The 16,171-nt window shown below is 38.4% G+C and overlaps 2 protein-coding genes across 5 annotated transcripts in view; one reads left to right on the top strand and one right to left on the bottom strand.

The window, feature by feature from the left end:
- Positions 1 to 16,171, top strand: part of txk (TXK tyrosine kinase) — a 64,786-nt gene that overhangs the window by 4,538 nt on the left and 44,077 nt on the right. For all 4 annotated transcript variants that reach the window (XM_040140784.1, XM_040140783.1, XM_040140786.1 and 1 more), the window contains exon 2: positions 10,709 to 10,995. The gene's annotated coding sequence lies outside the window, so the exon portion shown is untranslated. The remainder of the gene's footprint in view (positions 1 to 10,708; positions 10,996 to 16,171) is intronic.
- On the bottom strand, positions 515 to 14,609 carry LOC120797735 (protein-glutamine gamma-glutamyltransferase 2-like). Its single transcript, XM_040141582.1, has 15 exons — positions 14,600 to 14,609; positions 12,514 to 12,681; positions 10,730 to 10,990; positions 9,700 to 9,818; positions 8,874 to 9,002; positions 8,395 to 8,572; positions 8,121 to 8,256; positions 6,921 to 7,030; positions 6,545 to 6,660; positions 5,663 to 5,789; positions 4,811 to 4,926; positions 3,600 to 3,774; positions 3,076 to 3,239; positions 2,128 to 2,261; positions 515 to 1,402 (listed from the first exon to the last, which is right to left on the bottom strand). The coding sequence occupies exons 1-15, from the start codon at positions 14,607 to 14,609 to the stop codon at positions 1,252 to 1,254; spliced, it is 2,094 nt and encodes a 697-aa protein (XP_039997516.1). The 3' UTR covers positions 515 to 1,251.

The following is a 16,171-nucleotide window of genomic DNA, read 5'->3' as shown; positions in this document are numbered from 1 at the left end:
TACTGCGATTTCTCGACTCTCATGAGTCCACATGTAGTACGCAACGAAACCGAGTACGCCCCTGGTCAGTATCACTAAAATGTGAAAAAGTAATTACAAATCCTGTCCACATAAAATTATTTTTTTTTTTATTTTTTTTTTTTAGCCAAAAGCCCAAAGAGTATCAAGCCAATTCATTTGAAAAACAAACGTTTTGAATATTATTCCATATTAAAGAACCAACTGCAACAAAAATGAGACTGTAATTAATAAGGTTTGATGCACCTGGTGTACTGTAGCATGGCGACGTAGAGTAAATTAGAAAATGAAGAGCTTTATATGCAAACAAGTAAACGAGCATTACTTTCAGTGCTTTGCCAAACATATGAAGGCAGTTTGCTATTATCATACAGCAACATTAATAACATAAAAGCCAAAAACCTTTTATTTGCGAGGTTTTGATAAGATTTCTTTAAAAAAAAAAATTAACCTTTAGTCAAGGCATCAAGAAGCTTTACTTGGTTGGAAACACACTTTAATTGAACCTCTGTAAACTCCACTACCAAACAGCTCTGTGCATGTATTCAGATTTTATATTTCTGCAATTACAATCATGATTTTACAGATACATTTCCCATTTTTTAAAGGTCTGTGCACTAATGATCTCAAATCAGACATTTCTCATCACCCTTGCATAGTTTCCGTTTGGTTTTGTAAGTAAATACTTGAGTTAATGTGACATTTATGAAATAGCGATGTGAAAATACAGTTTTCAAATTCACATTTAGCTAAAAATCAATATCTCGAACTAAAAACTGAAGGAAAAAAAAAATCTTTAAGCCTTAGTAAGATACCCTGTCCCTGTTTCTCTATAATTTGTAAGACAGAAAAAAGACAGAAATGTGTAATACAACATTACCGGAAGCCCAAACTTACCAGCTGACCAACTGTCCAATTGATATTTAACAAACAAACCAAGAAAAAGCAATTGTTTCTCATGTTTAAGAGATTTATGATTGATAAATGATTTAAATGATTCATAGATTATGAAAATTGTTGTGACTAATCATTTATAGAACTAAAACAAAACGCATTCAACACATTTTTAAGGCTTTTGTAAGGGGATCACACATCCAATGCCTTAAGTTAAAATTGTGGAGAAAAAAAAAAACCCTTAACCACAGCATGAATAATGACTGTCCTGTTTGCTTTAGCCTTAATCAGAGACAGCAAAAACATACAGGATGGTAAATACTGCACATAGGCAGAGCTTCAGGGCTTGACGTTGACATAGCAGCTGCCCACCACGTCTCTGAAGCCGCTGCAGTTGAAGTCGCCCACCACAATCCTCGGCCCAAGCTTGAGGGGAATCGTTTTGATGGCAACCTTCAGTGTGGCATGAGGCGCCAACTCCCCGAGGTCACTGATAACACACATACAAGGTTAAAATCACCCTGCAGCACTTGCTTTTTTTAATGGCTTATGTTGTTCACACTTGAGTTCCAAAACGATCTAAAACCCTTAAAATTAAAAACATCATTTTGATAAACAAGGCTAGTTGTTCTACTCGGGCTCTACTTGGTTGGGAAATACACTTATTTGCTTTCTGTGCGAGTTGGATGAGAAGGTTGATACCACCCTCATGTCCGTATGTGAAATACAAAGCTGGAGTCAGGAGACAATCGGCTTAGTTTAGCTTAGCATAAAGACTGGAAGCAAGGGGGAAACAGCAAGCCTCGCTCTTCTCAAAGGTAACAAAATCCACCCTCCAGCATCCTAAAGCTCACTAATTAACACGCTATATCTTGTTTGTCTAATCCGTACACAAACAGAAATGTAAAAACAGGAATTTACGTTTTTACGGGGAGTTGTGTGTTGGACGTATTTCTAGGCGAACAACAGCCGGAGACACTTCACAGACGTATTGAGCGTAATAAATGTGTTTCCAAACATTTCTCAAGATACAGCCAATCGCACAAAAAGTCTCTGGTTTATCTGAGTGAAAGATTATGATGGACATTTGCCTATGTAAATCGCAAAAGGACCTCTTTAAATGTACAGGGTCATCAAAATCCGAGTCACTTGCAGGTTGAGTATATCTACAACTCTTATGTTCCGGAGGTTTAAACAGTGGAACCGCATACTAACCTCTTCTTGATTTCAAATTTGTACATGCCACTACCAGTGACAGTCAGAGAGCAGTTTCTCAGCGTAACATTGAGTGGGTTTGTAAATTCCACCTCCATGGTCATTTCTTGGTACACACGGGCCTCACCCAAAACCTAAAACACACACAAAGCACAACATTGATGTACTTGACCTGGTACACACCCATGCATACACACACCTGTGTGTATCCACAGCATCTTGAGAGTTAATACAAGTCATTCACAGTCAAGCTGCAAGATGTGAAAGGTGCTGCTGACTTAAGAACAGTGAGTTTCTTTAGGAATCGCAGCGTCGGTCTGGTGATTGGTTGCTCTAGACTGTTATATCTCAACAACTATTGGATGGATTGCCATGACACAGATTTACCACAGACATTTGTGGTCCCCTGAGGATGAATCCCAATGACCTAAGTGATCTTCTGACTTTTTCCCGCTAGCGTCACCAGCAGGTCAAGTTTTAATTTGTCTGGTGAAATATCTACCAGATGGAATGGCACAAAACTTGGTAAAGACATTCAAAATCCCCAGAGGATGTATCTTAAAAATTATGGTGACCGACTTTTGTGGTTTAGCGCGAAATGTCAAATGGCTTTCGTTGAATTTTAGTACAGATATTTGTTTCCCGTCAGCATGACTTGTAATAACTTTATCTACTGCTAGCATGGCTGTGGACCTCGCCTCTGGTTTCTTACGCAGTTGCTTTTTCCTCTGTCGCTGCACGCAAAAATGGACTGACAGAACTTGTTTGTGAGCTCAGTTACTGTGAAAACAAGATGTAGTTGTTAGCGACTAGTCATTCCCATTTCAGACTGCCAGTATCTTGTTGTCAACTTAAGTTAACAACATGACTGTACTGCCATTTCCCAGCGTGCTCAATCAAACAATTCCTTGCATTTTTACATAGTAAACATCGGAGGATTTCACTGACCTTCATAGAGAGGGGAGGCTGCTGCAGAGACATGTCAATCTCAGATTGGTAGATGTCATCATCTCGCTGAGGGTCCATGGCCATGACTGAAACCTTCATGCTGTCACAGTTCACCATGTAGTCACTGTAGGCCCGGAATGGGATCAAGATGGGTATGATCACCTCTGTCGGAAGAAAAGGAAAATGCATATCACCATGCATTCAGTGTGTTTGGATTATATTTTAGATACTATATTGAGACTTAAGGTGGAGTTTAAACAAACTGTTTGAAATAGTTCCATTTTGCCAAGGGAGTTCTGTAAAAGCCTGTTTTTCAATTCCATATTTTTAAACAGCATCAAATTACAGTACATCCATGATATCTTTTATGTCACATAGTGTCTGACCTTGAGGAGCTAATTTGTTCAGTTTGATGGTGATAAAATTTTGAAGATTTAAAAATTGGTTGTAAGGACTTTAACAAGAATCTGTGGTCTAATGTTAAACATTCTTAAAAGCTTAAGAATAAGAGAATAATAGTAGACCTTTTCCAGACCGCAGCGCCTTCTCTTGCACTGTGCTCAGGATGTGGCATGCTGGTATGCCGTTGTACCTCATGGCCTGGGCACTGACAGAGATGGACATTGTCCTATCGATGTGATCTTTGTTGCACAACTTAAGCTTCAGCTTAATGTCCTGACCACTTTGCACCATGGTCTCCTGGTGTAGAAAAAATAAAAGGTTGGTGATGGTTCTATATAGACGAAATCCACAAACAAATTTTGACTATGTCCTTCTCTTTTGCCACTGAAATCAAAATGTGGTCCCCTGAGGCTTTTCTGTTTTTTTGTTTTTTTTGTTTTTGTTTTTGTTTGTTTGTTTTTTGTTTTGTTTTTTCTCTTTTTCTCAATAATGTGTTGTAATGAAGCCGCCCAGTTCTAATGTTGCAAATAATTATTTACTGTATGTATTTCCTTTTTTCTGCCATTAGTTATTAGAATGACTTCTAGCCAGGGCTGGGTATTGTTGAAATACTATCAATACGATCCCTGACTTTTTGTCTCAGTACAAAAACGATACCATTTTTGATACCTTTCTTTGAAGAATATGACCAGGATTGGTTGCAACTGAAATATCTCAGCTACTATTGGATGATTTATTACAAAGTTTTGTACCGACGTTCATAAGTTGCAGATGATATAGCTCTATAACGTTGGTGATCCTCTGACTTTTCATGGAGCACCATCATCAGGTCAAGATTTTATGTTGCCTAATGCTTTTGTATATGACAAAAAAAAACCCTGCAAAATGAATGTATTTCTGTTCTTTGTGTCCGCTATTATTTAGCAGATGTTAGCGTAAAGTAAAAGCTAAACTAAAACCTAAGTAAACATTATACTTGATAAATATCATGTGCGTGTAGATGGATGAATGTTATGCAAATTGTAAAATGCTTTGGAGATAAGTACAGTATTAATGCAGCCATTTACCATTTTACTATTTACCGTCATTGTGGACATGTTAGCATACTGATGTTAAGTTTAAAGCTTTAGATACATTTCAGTCAGTACCAAAAATGTTGGAAGTTTGACATTGGGCCCTACTTCTTGCTGACTTGAAAGCCAGTTTGGACACGAGTTTCAAATATCTAAATTAACGCAGTCAAGCCGCAGATGTTCATCATAGCATGCTCAGGTAGCACGTCACCAGCTTGAATTATAAGTTTCACATTGCACCTCAGCAGCTTGGGTTTTACCTTTTCCAATTTCATCACCATCTTCTGCTGCAACTTTCCTGTATCACCCGCTTGAACACCTCCTGAGTTCAGTCTGGTGACTGCATCCACGAAGACTTGCCTCTCCTTTGCACTGCCTGATGGGAAAATGCCGATCATTTAATTAAATTAAGGGCTGAGAGCCACAGAAAAGAAACCCGCTAAAAAACGTTTTAAACACTCATAAAAAGTACAATGAAGACGATAGGAAAACTAATATATCCTTTGATTCGGCCAAACAGTGTCTGGATGAATACATTTGTGCTTGCTCTCGAAGCCTGTAGTTTTTCAGGTAGCTGCGAGGTTGTTACAAGATGGTAAGGTCTTAAAGATTGGTTGCCAAATGCTCGCTTGGATGTTGCTCTTTCATTTCTGGAGATGGTTGATGGGAATCTTAGATATAATGGTTATAGGGTGTTTGGGGTAGTTGCTGGGATGTTGCTAGGTAGTACCCATAGTGTCTGTACGGATGGCTTTTTGTAATGTTTGGGATCTGGGAATTTAAGCTTTTAGTACTTTGGCAATTGACTGTCTTTCAAAAGAACATCAGCTCAATGGCCCTGTCAAAAGAATATCTCATTAAAGACTATCTGCATGTGTTAATTGGATTTGACACATATCCCATATGGCCATTCTCCCCAAGATATTCTGTTGGAGTCATGGAGTTATGGGTTAGCACAGGAATCCATCGTAACTGCTGTGAAACAAAACTGACTATGGTTGCTGTCCTTCCAGAAGGAGCTGGCAACAAGGTTTTCAGTGCCACAGGCCTACAGGGTGATATTTGAAATTCAAAAGATAGAGAGTATATTTGTATTACCAGGTAGTATTTACCCTCTTTGTATTTGTAGTTGTCTGTGACATCATTTCTCCTGTTGCAGCCAACAGCCTTGGTAGAAATGCTCTGACCCACTGTAGTGGTGTCGGAGTTCATTTTCCTCTTTGAACCATTAGCACTGACCTGAGCAGAGGGACATAAAAGAATAAGATATTTGGCATTCTTTTCTGTGTCACAAGGAAGATAAATAAAGGAATTTTATCAGTGTACCTGCATGTGTGCTTACTTACACAATAATTATTCCTTCTTAACCTTATCAACTGAATAATTGCTGGGCTCAAACTGTCACCATTAAGCGAAAGTTCATGTAACTGTAATCTGGTTGTGCATTTAAGATGCCGAATGAGTTTTGATTTGGTAAAGGTGTCTAAGAGTTGCTATCAATTTCACTGTAACCTATAGAAAATGATTACAATAGAGAAAATAGTAGTGGAGGAGGAAAACTGTGACATGACCTGGGAATTGGGCTCTTTTAAAGTCTTAAATCAACCAAAGTTGGTAGAAAGTTCAATGAAGTGAAACTGTAAAAGAGGTTTCAATTCCTGTAGAATGTGTAACAGGTAGCATTTGAACAGAACAAAAGAAGAAAAATGGACAAATTAAGCAATTAAGCAAAAACAGCTCCACAAGGCTCGGAGATGCTTCTACCCAGTCGTCTGGCCATAACAATCTAGGTCTTGTCAAAGCGGCTCAAATCTTCTCACCCTTCCATTTCTTCCTTTATCCATCACATTGACTACGAGAACCAACTGTTCGCTTACTGTATATCCGAGACCTTGACGTGCGCCACTGTTATGAGATGATCAGCTTTATTTGCTTCTTCTGTGAGTTGTCATAAGGTTTTGGCTCATTGTCGTACATTAAGTATGAGTACTGACCATCCACTTGACAATGTCAGCGTTGACCTCAGCAAAGACAAATGGCACGTCATACTTCAGCGTAGTGTGGCCCTCGAGGATGGCCTTGACTGGTGCTGGACCACAGCAGTACTGTCCTGGGGTGAGAAAAACAAAGTTTGACTTATTATCTTATTTATTTAATGGACCCATCTGTAAATTGAACACAAAGATTAATCTTAAAAAGACAGGGCCTGCGATTGAACCCTGTGAAACATGTTTGTACTTTTATTAAACTTCTCCTAGTTTCTGTAGGGAACTATCGCCCTAGTCGGGTGTAGCTGTTCTTGCAGTTATCCATTTGTGAATCTGTCAGAGGGCACTTATTTCTAAAAAACAAAAACAAAATTGTGTTCACCTTCGCTCTTTTCCTGTGGTGTGGGATCCAAGACCTGCCAACCATCATAGTAGCCATCTTTCTTCAGGTCTGGTCGTTTCATCCATCCCTCCACCCACACATGGAAGTTCCTGCATGACACAGATTAATTTCTCAGCCTATCCCAGTCCTCAGCGTTCTCAAAGATGGGACCTAATGGTGCTTTCTGGTTGCTAGGGGCACCTGACTGATTGCTAGGGTATTACTAGGTTGTTTTTGTGATGTTCTGGATGGTTGTCAGGGTGTTAGTATTTGGTTGCTAAGTGGTTTCTAGGGTGATGGATGGTTGACAGAGTATTATAAATAGTTCATAGGGTGTTTGGGTTGGTTGGTATAGGTATACATAGTGGTTACAAGGGTGTTTGTGTGGCAGTACCGCAGTATTGTTGACTGGTTGTTATGTTTGTGAACAGAGAATTTAAGTTTTTTTAAAACTGTGGGAAATGGTTGTGTTTGGTAATAACACCTGCTAAGCGGCCTTGTCCGAAGAATAATCAAATACTCTAGTCTAAACTAATCAAATGTTTTGGGCAGTTTGCCTGTAATGTCTGTATATGTGTAGTGGATTTGGCAATTGCCATATGACCACCCAAACAGGGATAGGAAAGGATCATGTTAATATTGTTTGACTGAAGGAGAGGACTGTCGATTATATGTTGTACAGCCTACTCCAACATAACATCTGTTATGAACAGATAGCCAAGAGCCCTGCCAGACCACAGTGGCAGAAGCAAAAGTTTTAGATCTGCATGCTCAGTTAGAGCTGTGTTTGCTTAATACGTGGTAAGGCTTTATCTTCATACTCCTCTGGCTTCTCTTTGTTTTACCCTCAGTTTGTAGAATTCCTCTGAAGAGAGCTCTGCAAGCGTCATCGGAACTCAACAGTCGAACGAAAACCATTCATAGTACAACACACATTTATTTGTTATTTGTATTGTGGCTCCAACACAAACCTGCCCCAAGTAAAAGGAAGTAAAATGGGTAGAATTCTCTCCAGCATATTGATGTTAAGGCATAATGCTGATTCTAATTAACCACAACCATTTTAGTAGAGGACTGGACCTTTCACAAAAACATCTGGCCAATAATAATAATATAACCCTGTTGACTGAAATAACAACAAAACAGAATAACAAAACTGGCTGTTTGTTTGGATCATATCAGTCTGACCACTTGTCTTACCAGATACTGTCGGGGCTCTGCTTGGGTTGTGCTCCTTGTTTGCCATAAAACGTATCAACAGTGAGGTTGTCGTTTGTGTCATGAGCTGACTGGAAGTTTGTGACCACGCGACATGGGATACCAAAGAACCGCATCACTGGAATCATAAACACGTACGTGCACAGAAACAAGTACAATGTTTGGAAGTTAATGATAAAGTCAAACAGTATTTCAGTCCTGCGAATATTAGACGACAAAACTGTGATGCACATGAGCAAGACAGCATGTACAGTACCTGTACACATTACACCAGCGAACACCCAGCACTGCCCATACTTGACGGGGCGGCAGTTTGTTTTATACCACTTCCGCAGGATGCGAAGGCTGCCAAGCCAGGAGGTGGGCCTTTCTCCATCAGAATAATTATCAGTCCATCGTCCGTACAACACACCTTGATCATCGTTACAGTTGATCTGGAGATTAGATAAGATCTCAATTTTACCGTCCGCCATTGAATGACCATAAGCGATATATTGTTGTGGATAGTTATTTTGTATTTGCCAGTGCTGCAAGAAGTACTCAAATTCTTTTAATTACTTTAAACAAACATAGAAGTGCAGCAATAAAACGTACTCCATCACAAGTAATAAGTAAGTACTACATGCAGATGGTGACGTGGGTAAATGTACATTGCTTACTGTCAAAAGGCAATTTGGGAAATGGATAGAAATAAAGTAAATCAAAGCATAAGTCTTTAAAAAATTCTGGTCCTACCATGGCGCTGACCACACGGCTAACATAGATGGGGTTACAGCGAGCAGAGACATCATCAGCTGGGTCTTTGATGTGTTTTGGGTTGACGTCCAGCATCTTGAGACAAATGTCCACCATGTCCTCCTCAAACTGGGTAAGAAGATACAAGTTAGAGCTTCCAGTTGACAAACATACTGCCTGATCCATGGCTGCCCCTTCAGTTTGTTTCTAAGGCTCCTGATATAATTGCTTCTACTGACGTGTAAACTTGGAACTGTGGTGCGAAAGACATTGTCCACTCAATTTACTGCAATTTCTCATTGCCTTCCAAAATATAGATCTGAGCATTTTCTGGTCTGGCACCCCTATGGGCAGGATAATATTTTTTATCAGTTCAATCCAAAACCATAACACATGACCATCACAAAAATGATTCATATGAGTATTTTTAAAATCTGCGACAGCGTGACTCCTACTGTTTTGAGCTTGTGAGTCTCTCTGTGTGAGTGTGTGTGTGTGTGTGAGAGAGTGTCATCGTTGCAGAATGAGGTCCTGCAGATACCTACTGTAGCGGGGACTACCAGAGGCGGTTTTGAGGACTTTGGCAAGTGTTTATGTCTGTAGACAGATTTTGTCATTGTCATAATTCACATGCCAGCTAGAGATCATTGTCACGTAAATGGCGTCACCTACTTTTTTCCGGAAATTGAAACAAAAAACAACTGCTGTAATATTTTTATTGTGAACGCAGCAATCTCTGAGAACAAGCTCAGCCAATGCTCTGAAGCAACACAGGGCAGCCATAATACAAAGTAAAACGCAAGTATAGCATCATTCTAATGCTCACCTGTCCAAAGACCCAGTTCCTTGGAGTGGGAAAATCTGACGTCCCTACATAGATGACTCCCTGTTCATTAATCACATATTCTTGTCTTTCCCTCTCGTCACCAAGATACACCCAGTCCTCTGCAAACAAACACACACAAGTATAATGCTAACATCCGTATATGCACATAAAACACACTGTAGTGATGAGACCTCCCCTTAAATTTTTCCCTGTTTTTTCCCATTGCTCTTAAATGTTGCACAACTACAGCAGCCTTTTGTTGCTCGAAAAACGTAACAGAAGTTAGAATATGTATATCACGAGTCACAATAATGCAACTTGGCATTACACTAGTTTCTGCAATCTCTCAAGCAGCCTAGAACAAATTTATTCAAACATCATTTAGAGCAGGTTGATCCTTAAAAGCTTCTTTGTAAAGCACATTGGTAATTAATAGATATTTCATTATATTTTTGCAGTAATTGTCCTGACATTAGATATTTGTTCTTGTGTTGACATAGATGAAGCATGTGACCGTAACTTCCACTGAAGAGACTGAAAATAGCGCCATATGAAAACATTAGACATGTGTGGAACAACGAGGAGACTGTAACATTCCTCAAATTAATACATGAAACAAACACAAATTTGATTGGAGCTCTTAAGTCATGTTTTGTCATCCCCTCGAAATTTGGTTAAAATTTCCACTACATTTGGAGGGAAACCCACCATGCGACAAACAGTTATAACAAAACACAGTTTCAATTTTAGGTTTTGGAAGTAGAGGCCTTCGTCCAATCCGAAATGGACCTAGCTGAACCTGACATGCATAAATTCATCTTTTTAAAAATGGCGACCCGAACAGATTTTAACAGAAAGATGACACCAACACCGGCAGCAGTATGAAAAGAGCCAGATCCATCCATCAATTCCTCAGAATGGAGTGGACCTGTGAAAACCTCTAAATGGATGTGCTTCACATCAGTTGTGGAACATCTTAGTCACGTATTTTTTCTTTTTTTTTCGTCAGGGTTCCAGTAACGACACCCACCTGAGCACCAGGGGTTGAAGAGCACCACCAAGGTTCCCAGGGTGGTCTTTCCCGTCTTGGTCTCTGCAGACAGCGAGTACTTGCCCAGAGGAGCGTCAACCGGCGGGGTCACGGACAGGGTCACAATACCGCGCGCCATGTTGGGGCTCTTGTTAATACTGTACCGCCATATCGCCTTGACGTCACTGGTGTACTGGATGGACATGAGGGACGGGTTACTCATCTGAGACCGAGTACCACACTTCTCTGATGGATACGAACCTGAGGTAAGGAAGGCAGAGGACAGGTGGGTGAAAGAGATCATGTATGTATTGTATGTAGGCATTTCATCTGTTGTTCTTCTCATTCTTACATATTATCAACACACTGATTAGTCAAACTTCAGATTTCCTGCTTTCATTTCTAACTGACATTGAGGTCAATCATAAAAATGCAAAACGCAGTGTAATCACAATGGGGAGTTCAGACACTGAGCAAAATTCCAGTCTTGATGCATCTTAGCCAATCATCTAACAATTAAATCAGTTATGATATTGGAATCAAAGAAGTGAAAAAGTTTCCGGTCTTCATCAACTTAAAACAAAAAAATTTCATGGTTTAATTTTAGAAACGTTGCATTACTATGTTAAGTCGACAAAAGAACTGAAATCTGAGGCATCGTCATTGTAAGAGAACGACATCCAGTGAAAACAACGGATGTATTTTCCTGTAAAGGACCTAACACATTGAAACATTTCGGCCACCAGTCGGTGTTTATTGATATTTAAGTCTGTAAGTGTATATGCTGGAAGCACTACCTGCACCACCATCCTGATAGACTCGTTTGATCCCAGAAGTCCCACAAGGGATTTTGTATAGGTGCACCGAAGAGTCCACATCACAGTATCACTGTGGGTGTCAACTGAATGTTTTCATACCTTTTAGGAAATGATCCCGACATAGTTTACGATGGTAGCTACTGGCATCAGTCTTGTGCAAATGATTTTTTTATATGTGAGGCCGTGGAAGGGCCTATTTCTTTAATTCAGTTTGGGGCTTTATTTATTTTTATTTTTATTTTTTTAGCCTTGATGTGAGGGAGGTGAACTCTCCAGAAGCTAAAAATCCAGAGAGAATTTCAGGCAGCAGATGTGAAATCCTGTCGTTTAAAAAAACAAACAGTGAACTATAATGACCATGAATTGGTAACGAACACTTGTGAGAATATCATTAGTTGAAATGTATTACAATCAGTCCTTTTAACATGGTAAGCCATGACTAATGAATCTTCCTCTGAAGGTTTTTCTCCTGGTAAACTCATCACAAACCACTTTACTTTTACTTGTGTGCAATCAGCAGCAGCTCATTACTAAAAATGAAAGAATAATTTTTTGTTTTCCACTTTCGACTGGTTTAGAGATATAAATTTAGAAATGGGAGCTGCGCATCAGTATGGGATTTGGGTTCATGTAGAGATGTTCTGCCTGCCAAGTACGACATTGAGAATTTTTATTGTAAGCACAGCCTTTAAAAGCTCGATAGTTCTAGATATTTTATTTGAAACACTGGAGGTATAAATCTAGATGTAAATACCAGTAGGATTGAGAGTGTTTTTCTCTGCTGTTTTTTCGATTCACATTTGCCAGCTAGCTACAGTGCTTTAGCTTTCACCGTGACATGACAGAAAAGCGGCACAGAAAAGAAGCATCCCTGGCCTGTTTAAAAAAAAAAAAACAAAAAAAAAACAAAACTTCGTAGCTGCACACTACTGTATATAGAAACCCTGGAAGTGTGTGGTGATCTACCCGTCTCCACGGTGAGGATGAGCTCGTCATAGTTATCGAAAGGTTGTGTCATGTTCAGGGTCAGGAGGAAGGACTGGCCCCGTCTCACGATCAGCTGCTTTGCTGTAATTTCAATGGTGTGGTGGGCGGTGTTGTTCGCCTGGCAGTGGAAGTCCACGCTCTTAATCGCTACAACAGAGAAAAAAAAAAACCCCAAAAAACAGTATAAACACAAAAACAGAAATTCAACACGAGCTCGATAGAGACAAGCTGGGGGCAGTGAAGTCAGAGGTTCTCCAGCCATCATACTTATTTTTACTAGACACATTATGGGTAAATTACTTATTGTGCTTTCAAAAATTACAGATACATGTAAATGGCTTTATGAATGCACTAATCCTAATTAAAAAAAAAAAAATTTCCTTGATAAAGACCTGATATTTAATGATAAATAATGTTGTATTTCCATCTCTACTAAAAGAAGTCGTTTTAAGGGAATATTAAAAAAATTAATAAAATTAAATAAAATAAAGATTTTTTTCAGAAATGTAAGGATTTGTTGTATTTCTTTGTCTTATCTGATAGTAAACACATTTAGGATAAGCTAGTCAGAAAAAACACACTTCACTATTTTCTGACACTTTGATGGGCCAATAATCCACTGATCAATCGATAATAAAAAATAATGGATTTATTGACTCTTCTCTTCTCACATCTGGATTTAGGTGTTGGAGGAAACCGTTCAAAGGGATTTTAGTAAGAAAATCAACCATACAGTATAAAAGTTCGCTTGCAGGGATGTTAAAATAAAAACCCTTTAGATAGAACTGTTTTTTTTTTTTCTGTTTTTTTTAAATCTGCCAACTATTTTTTTAAATTAAACAATTAATCGTTCCGTCTATAAAATGTGAAAAACCAATGCAAAAAAGAAAAAGAAAAGCCCACCACAGCTTCCCAGAGCCCAAGGTGATGTCTTCAGATGTCTTGTTTGGACCAAGTATTTTAGTTAAAATTGATGTACGGCAAGGGAAAAGCAGCAAATCGTCTCGTTTGAGGAGCCGGAACCAAAGAATATTTAGCATTTGTTAACAAACTGCTTAAAAAAAACAACAACAAAAAAATGTAGTGATTATCAAAATAGTTGCTGATTATTTTGATATTGATCAACGGACTAACTGTCTCAACTCTGGTTGAGTGTCTCGTTATAGCAGCTTGGTGTCATTTTCACGATCGTAATCACCAACTAATGTAAATTCATTAATTCATTAATGTCAATAATCAGTAAACATCACTAATTTTTAATTGATATTTTGAATAGCTGATCATTACTTGATCACCTTTGTAGAAATTTTGTAGAAAAACTTACAAAGTAAAAAAAATTGATCCATGACGTGAAACGACAGTAACATAACTTAAATAAAATAGGACCGTATTTTTTTTTTAAATTTTCTCCACCAAGTACTATAACTCCAACAGTGAGTGTAAATTAAAGTTAGATATCAGCGAATAAAAATGTGAATTAAATGGATCGAAGCCACAGGAGTCATGGGTAAGAGGGAGAGAAAATGAACCATGACAAGGATTTTAATAGGAAAAAACATTAGTAGTTAAAAGAAAAAGTAAAATTCCAAAAGCAAATTTAAAAATAACCCTTCAAATCCAATAAAAAAAATATTAGTTGCTGTTTTATAGACGGAATAATAAAATGTCATAATTGCTTTGCTTTGAGTTTTTGAATTTAAATGATTGAAATGTAATCTTATTTATTTATTTATTTATTTAGTATATTACCTTTATCACTGTAAAATAATGTCTGTTGGCACACTTTAACCCCCATACTCTTCTCTGACATTGTCATGTTCACGTTTAAAGTCGGCTCCCACCATCAGTTTAGGACTTCCTATAGACAGGAATGTGGCATTCACCAAAAATAACAAATGCTAAAAAACAAAACACCAACAAAAGACTAAAACAAATCTAAAAATACGAAAAAGAAATAGGCATTTTTTCGGTTTCTAAATAAAACCCCAGTGTCGGATATCAATCTGACCATCAGTACAATATTTTACACATTATATTAGAAACACTTAATATAATTCATACTCACTCTGTGCCATCGCGTCAGTATTTGCAGTGAGTCGTTCTTTCTGCACGGGGTTTGAGAAGCGCTTGCCTGCACTCAGTTCAGCACTGAGAAACCTGAGTGGCCTCCTGCAATTTAAAGGCTCAGCGATTTTGGAATCTTTACTTCCTGCATACTATAAAATTCCTGTTGAAACAGGTTGTTGGAACATAAGACAGCGAGGGGCTATTAAAAACTGTGACTCAATCAAACGTCAGCTGGTTTGTCAGCAGGATTATGTAAAAACTACTAAACTACCAAACTGTGGTGGAGGGACGGGGTCATGGAGCCAGGGAGGAACTCGTTGTAAAGGGCAGTTCTGGATCATTTACCGTGAATTTGAATTTTTTTTCCTTGGAAGAGCGTTGTCAGTTGTTTGACATTTGCCTTGGCAAAAGTTTTGCGCTCTACTGAGGGCATTTTTGTTGTTTAAAAACTGTGACTGCTTTATTGGTTAGATCTCGTGCTCCCGCTTACTAACACAGATGGGAGGAGGCCACCACTGAGGAGTCGCCATTTACTTAGAAAAACGGTTTATCAGGAGAATAGTGTCATTCTGCCTTAAGGTGCACACTGGGAGCCGATCCAGGACGCACACCCCAACCAGATTTTAACACGCGAATTTTGTGTCACTTGGACTCCAAGATGATCAGATTAGATCAGATTCAGATTAGATTAGCCAAAGGTCAAAAAAAGTGTTTTTTTTTTTTTTTTTTTTGTGACAAAACACAAAACATGTTTTTGGCCATAACTAAAGAATTCATATGCTAATTTTGATAAAATAGACCTAATACCCTTTTTATTAAATTCCTTTTGAAGTATTCACTACATGTATTATTTGAGTCTGGACAGACGTGAATCTAAACTCCAACTTGATAGGTTGGTGGAGGCAAACAACCACGAGGCGGTAATTCTAGTTTTCTCTCAAGTACAAAGCAATTACTCAATGTTAAAAGAAAAATAAATATTTTTACGCTCAAATAAATGCTAAGATTTAAGATTAAAGATGTTATATTAAAATATTTTGAATATTTTTTTCCCCCAAAAGACAAAAGAAAAGAACAGGAAAGATAAAGTGGTGGTAATGATGGTCAAACTCTAAAGTAGGGTTCTTCACGGGTCCACTTGTATATTTTTATATTTTTATTATCTTATGTTAGACGCTATTTTAGAATGCAAACGTATTTGGATTTGAGCAGAGTCTGTTGTGTCAGGCGGATTTGCAGCAGGCTACAAATTAAAGTTTTCCAAGTGTTTTGTTTTGGTTTTTTTGTTTTTTTTATGCCATTGCAGCAAACGGTGACCATCATACTGACCTCATGTCATATAAGATTCATTCAGAATTTTTCAGACAAGGATGCAGTCCATCCTGGTTCTGGTGAGGGCACTGAAGCCAAGCTCATTTCAGGAGCGCGGAGAGATTTCGGTTGCCTACAAGATTCATGCTATTAAATTACAGTTTTTGTGGAATTGGATTCACAGATATTAAATAGGTTTGACCACTGTCTTCCCTCCATCTATCGCCCAGATGGGCACAGAATGTTTTATTGTTGGTGC

This window comes from Xiphias gladius, chromosome 12, assembly GCF_016859285.1.
Source record: "Xiphias gladius isolate SHS-SW01 ecotype Sanya breed wild chromosome 12, ASM1685928v1, whole genome shotgun sequence".
NCBI classification, from domain to species: Eukaryota; Metazoa; Chordata; class Actinopteri; order Istiophoriformes; family Xiphiidae; genus Xiphias; species Xiphias gladius.
The sequence above is the reverse complement of the archived record's forward strand: the minus strand, read 5'-3'. Positions and strand labels throughout refer to the sequence as shown.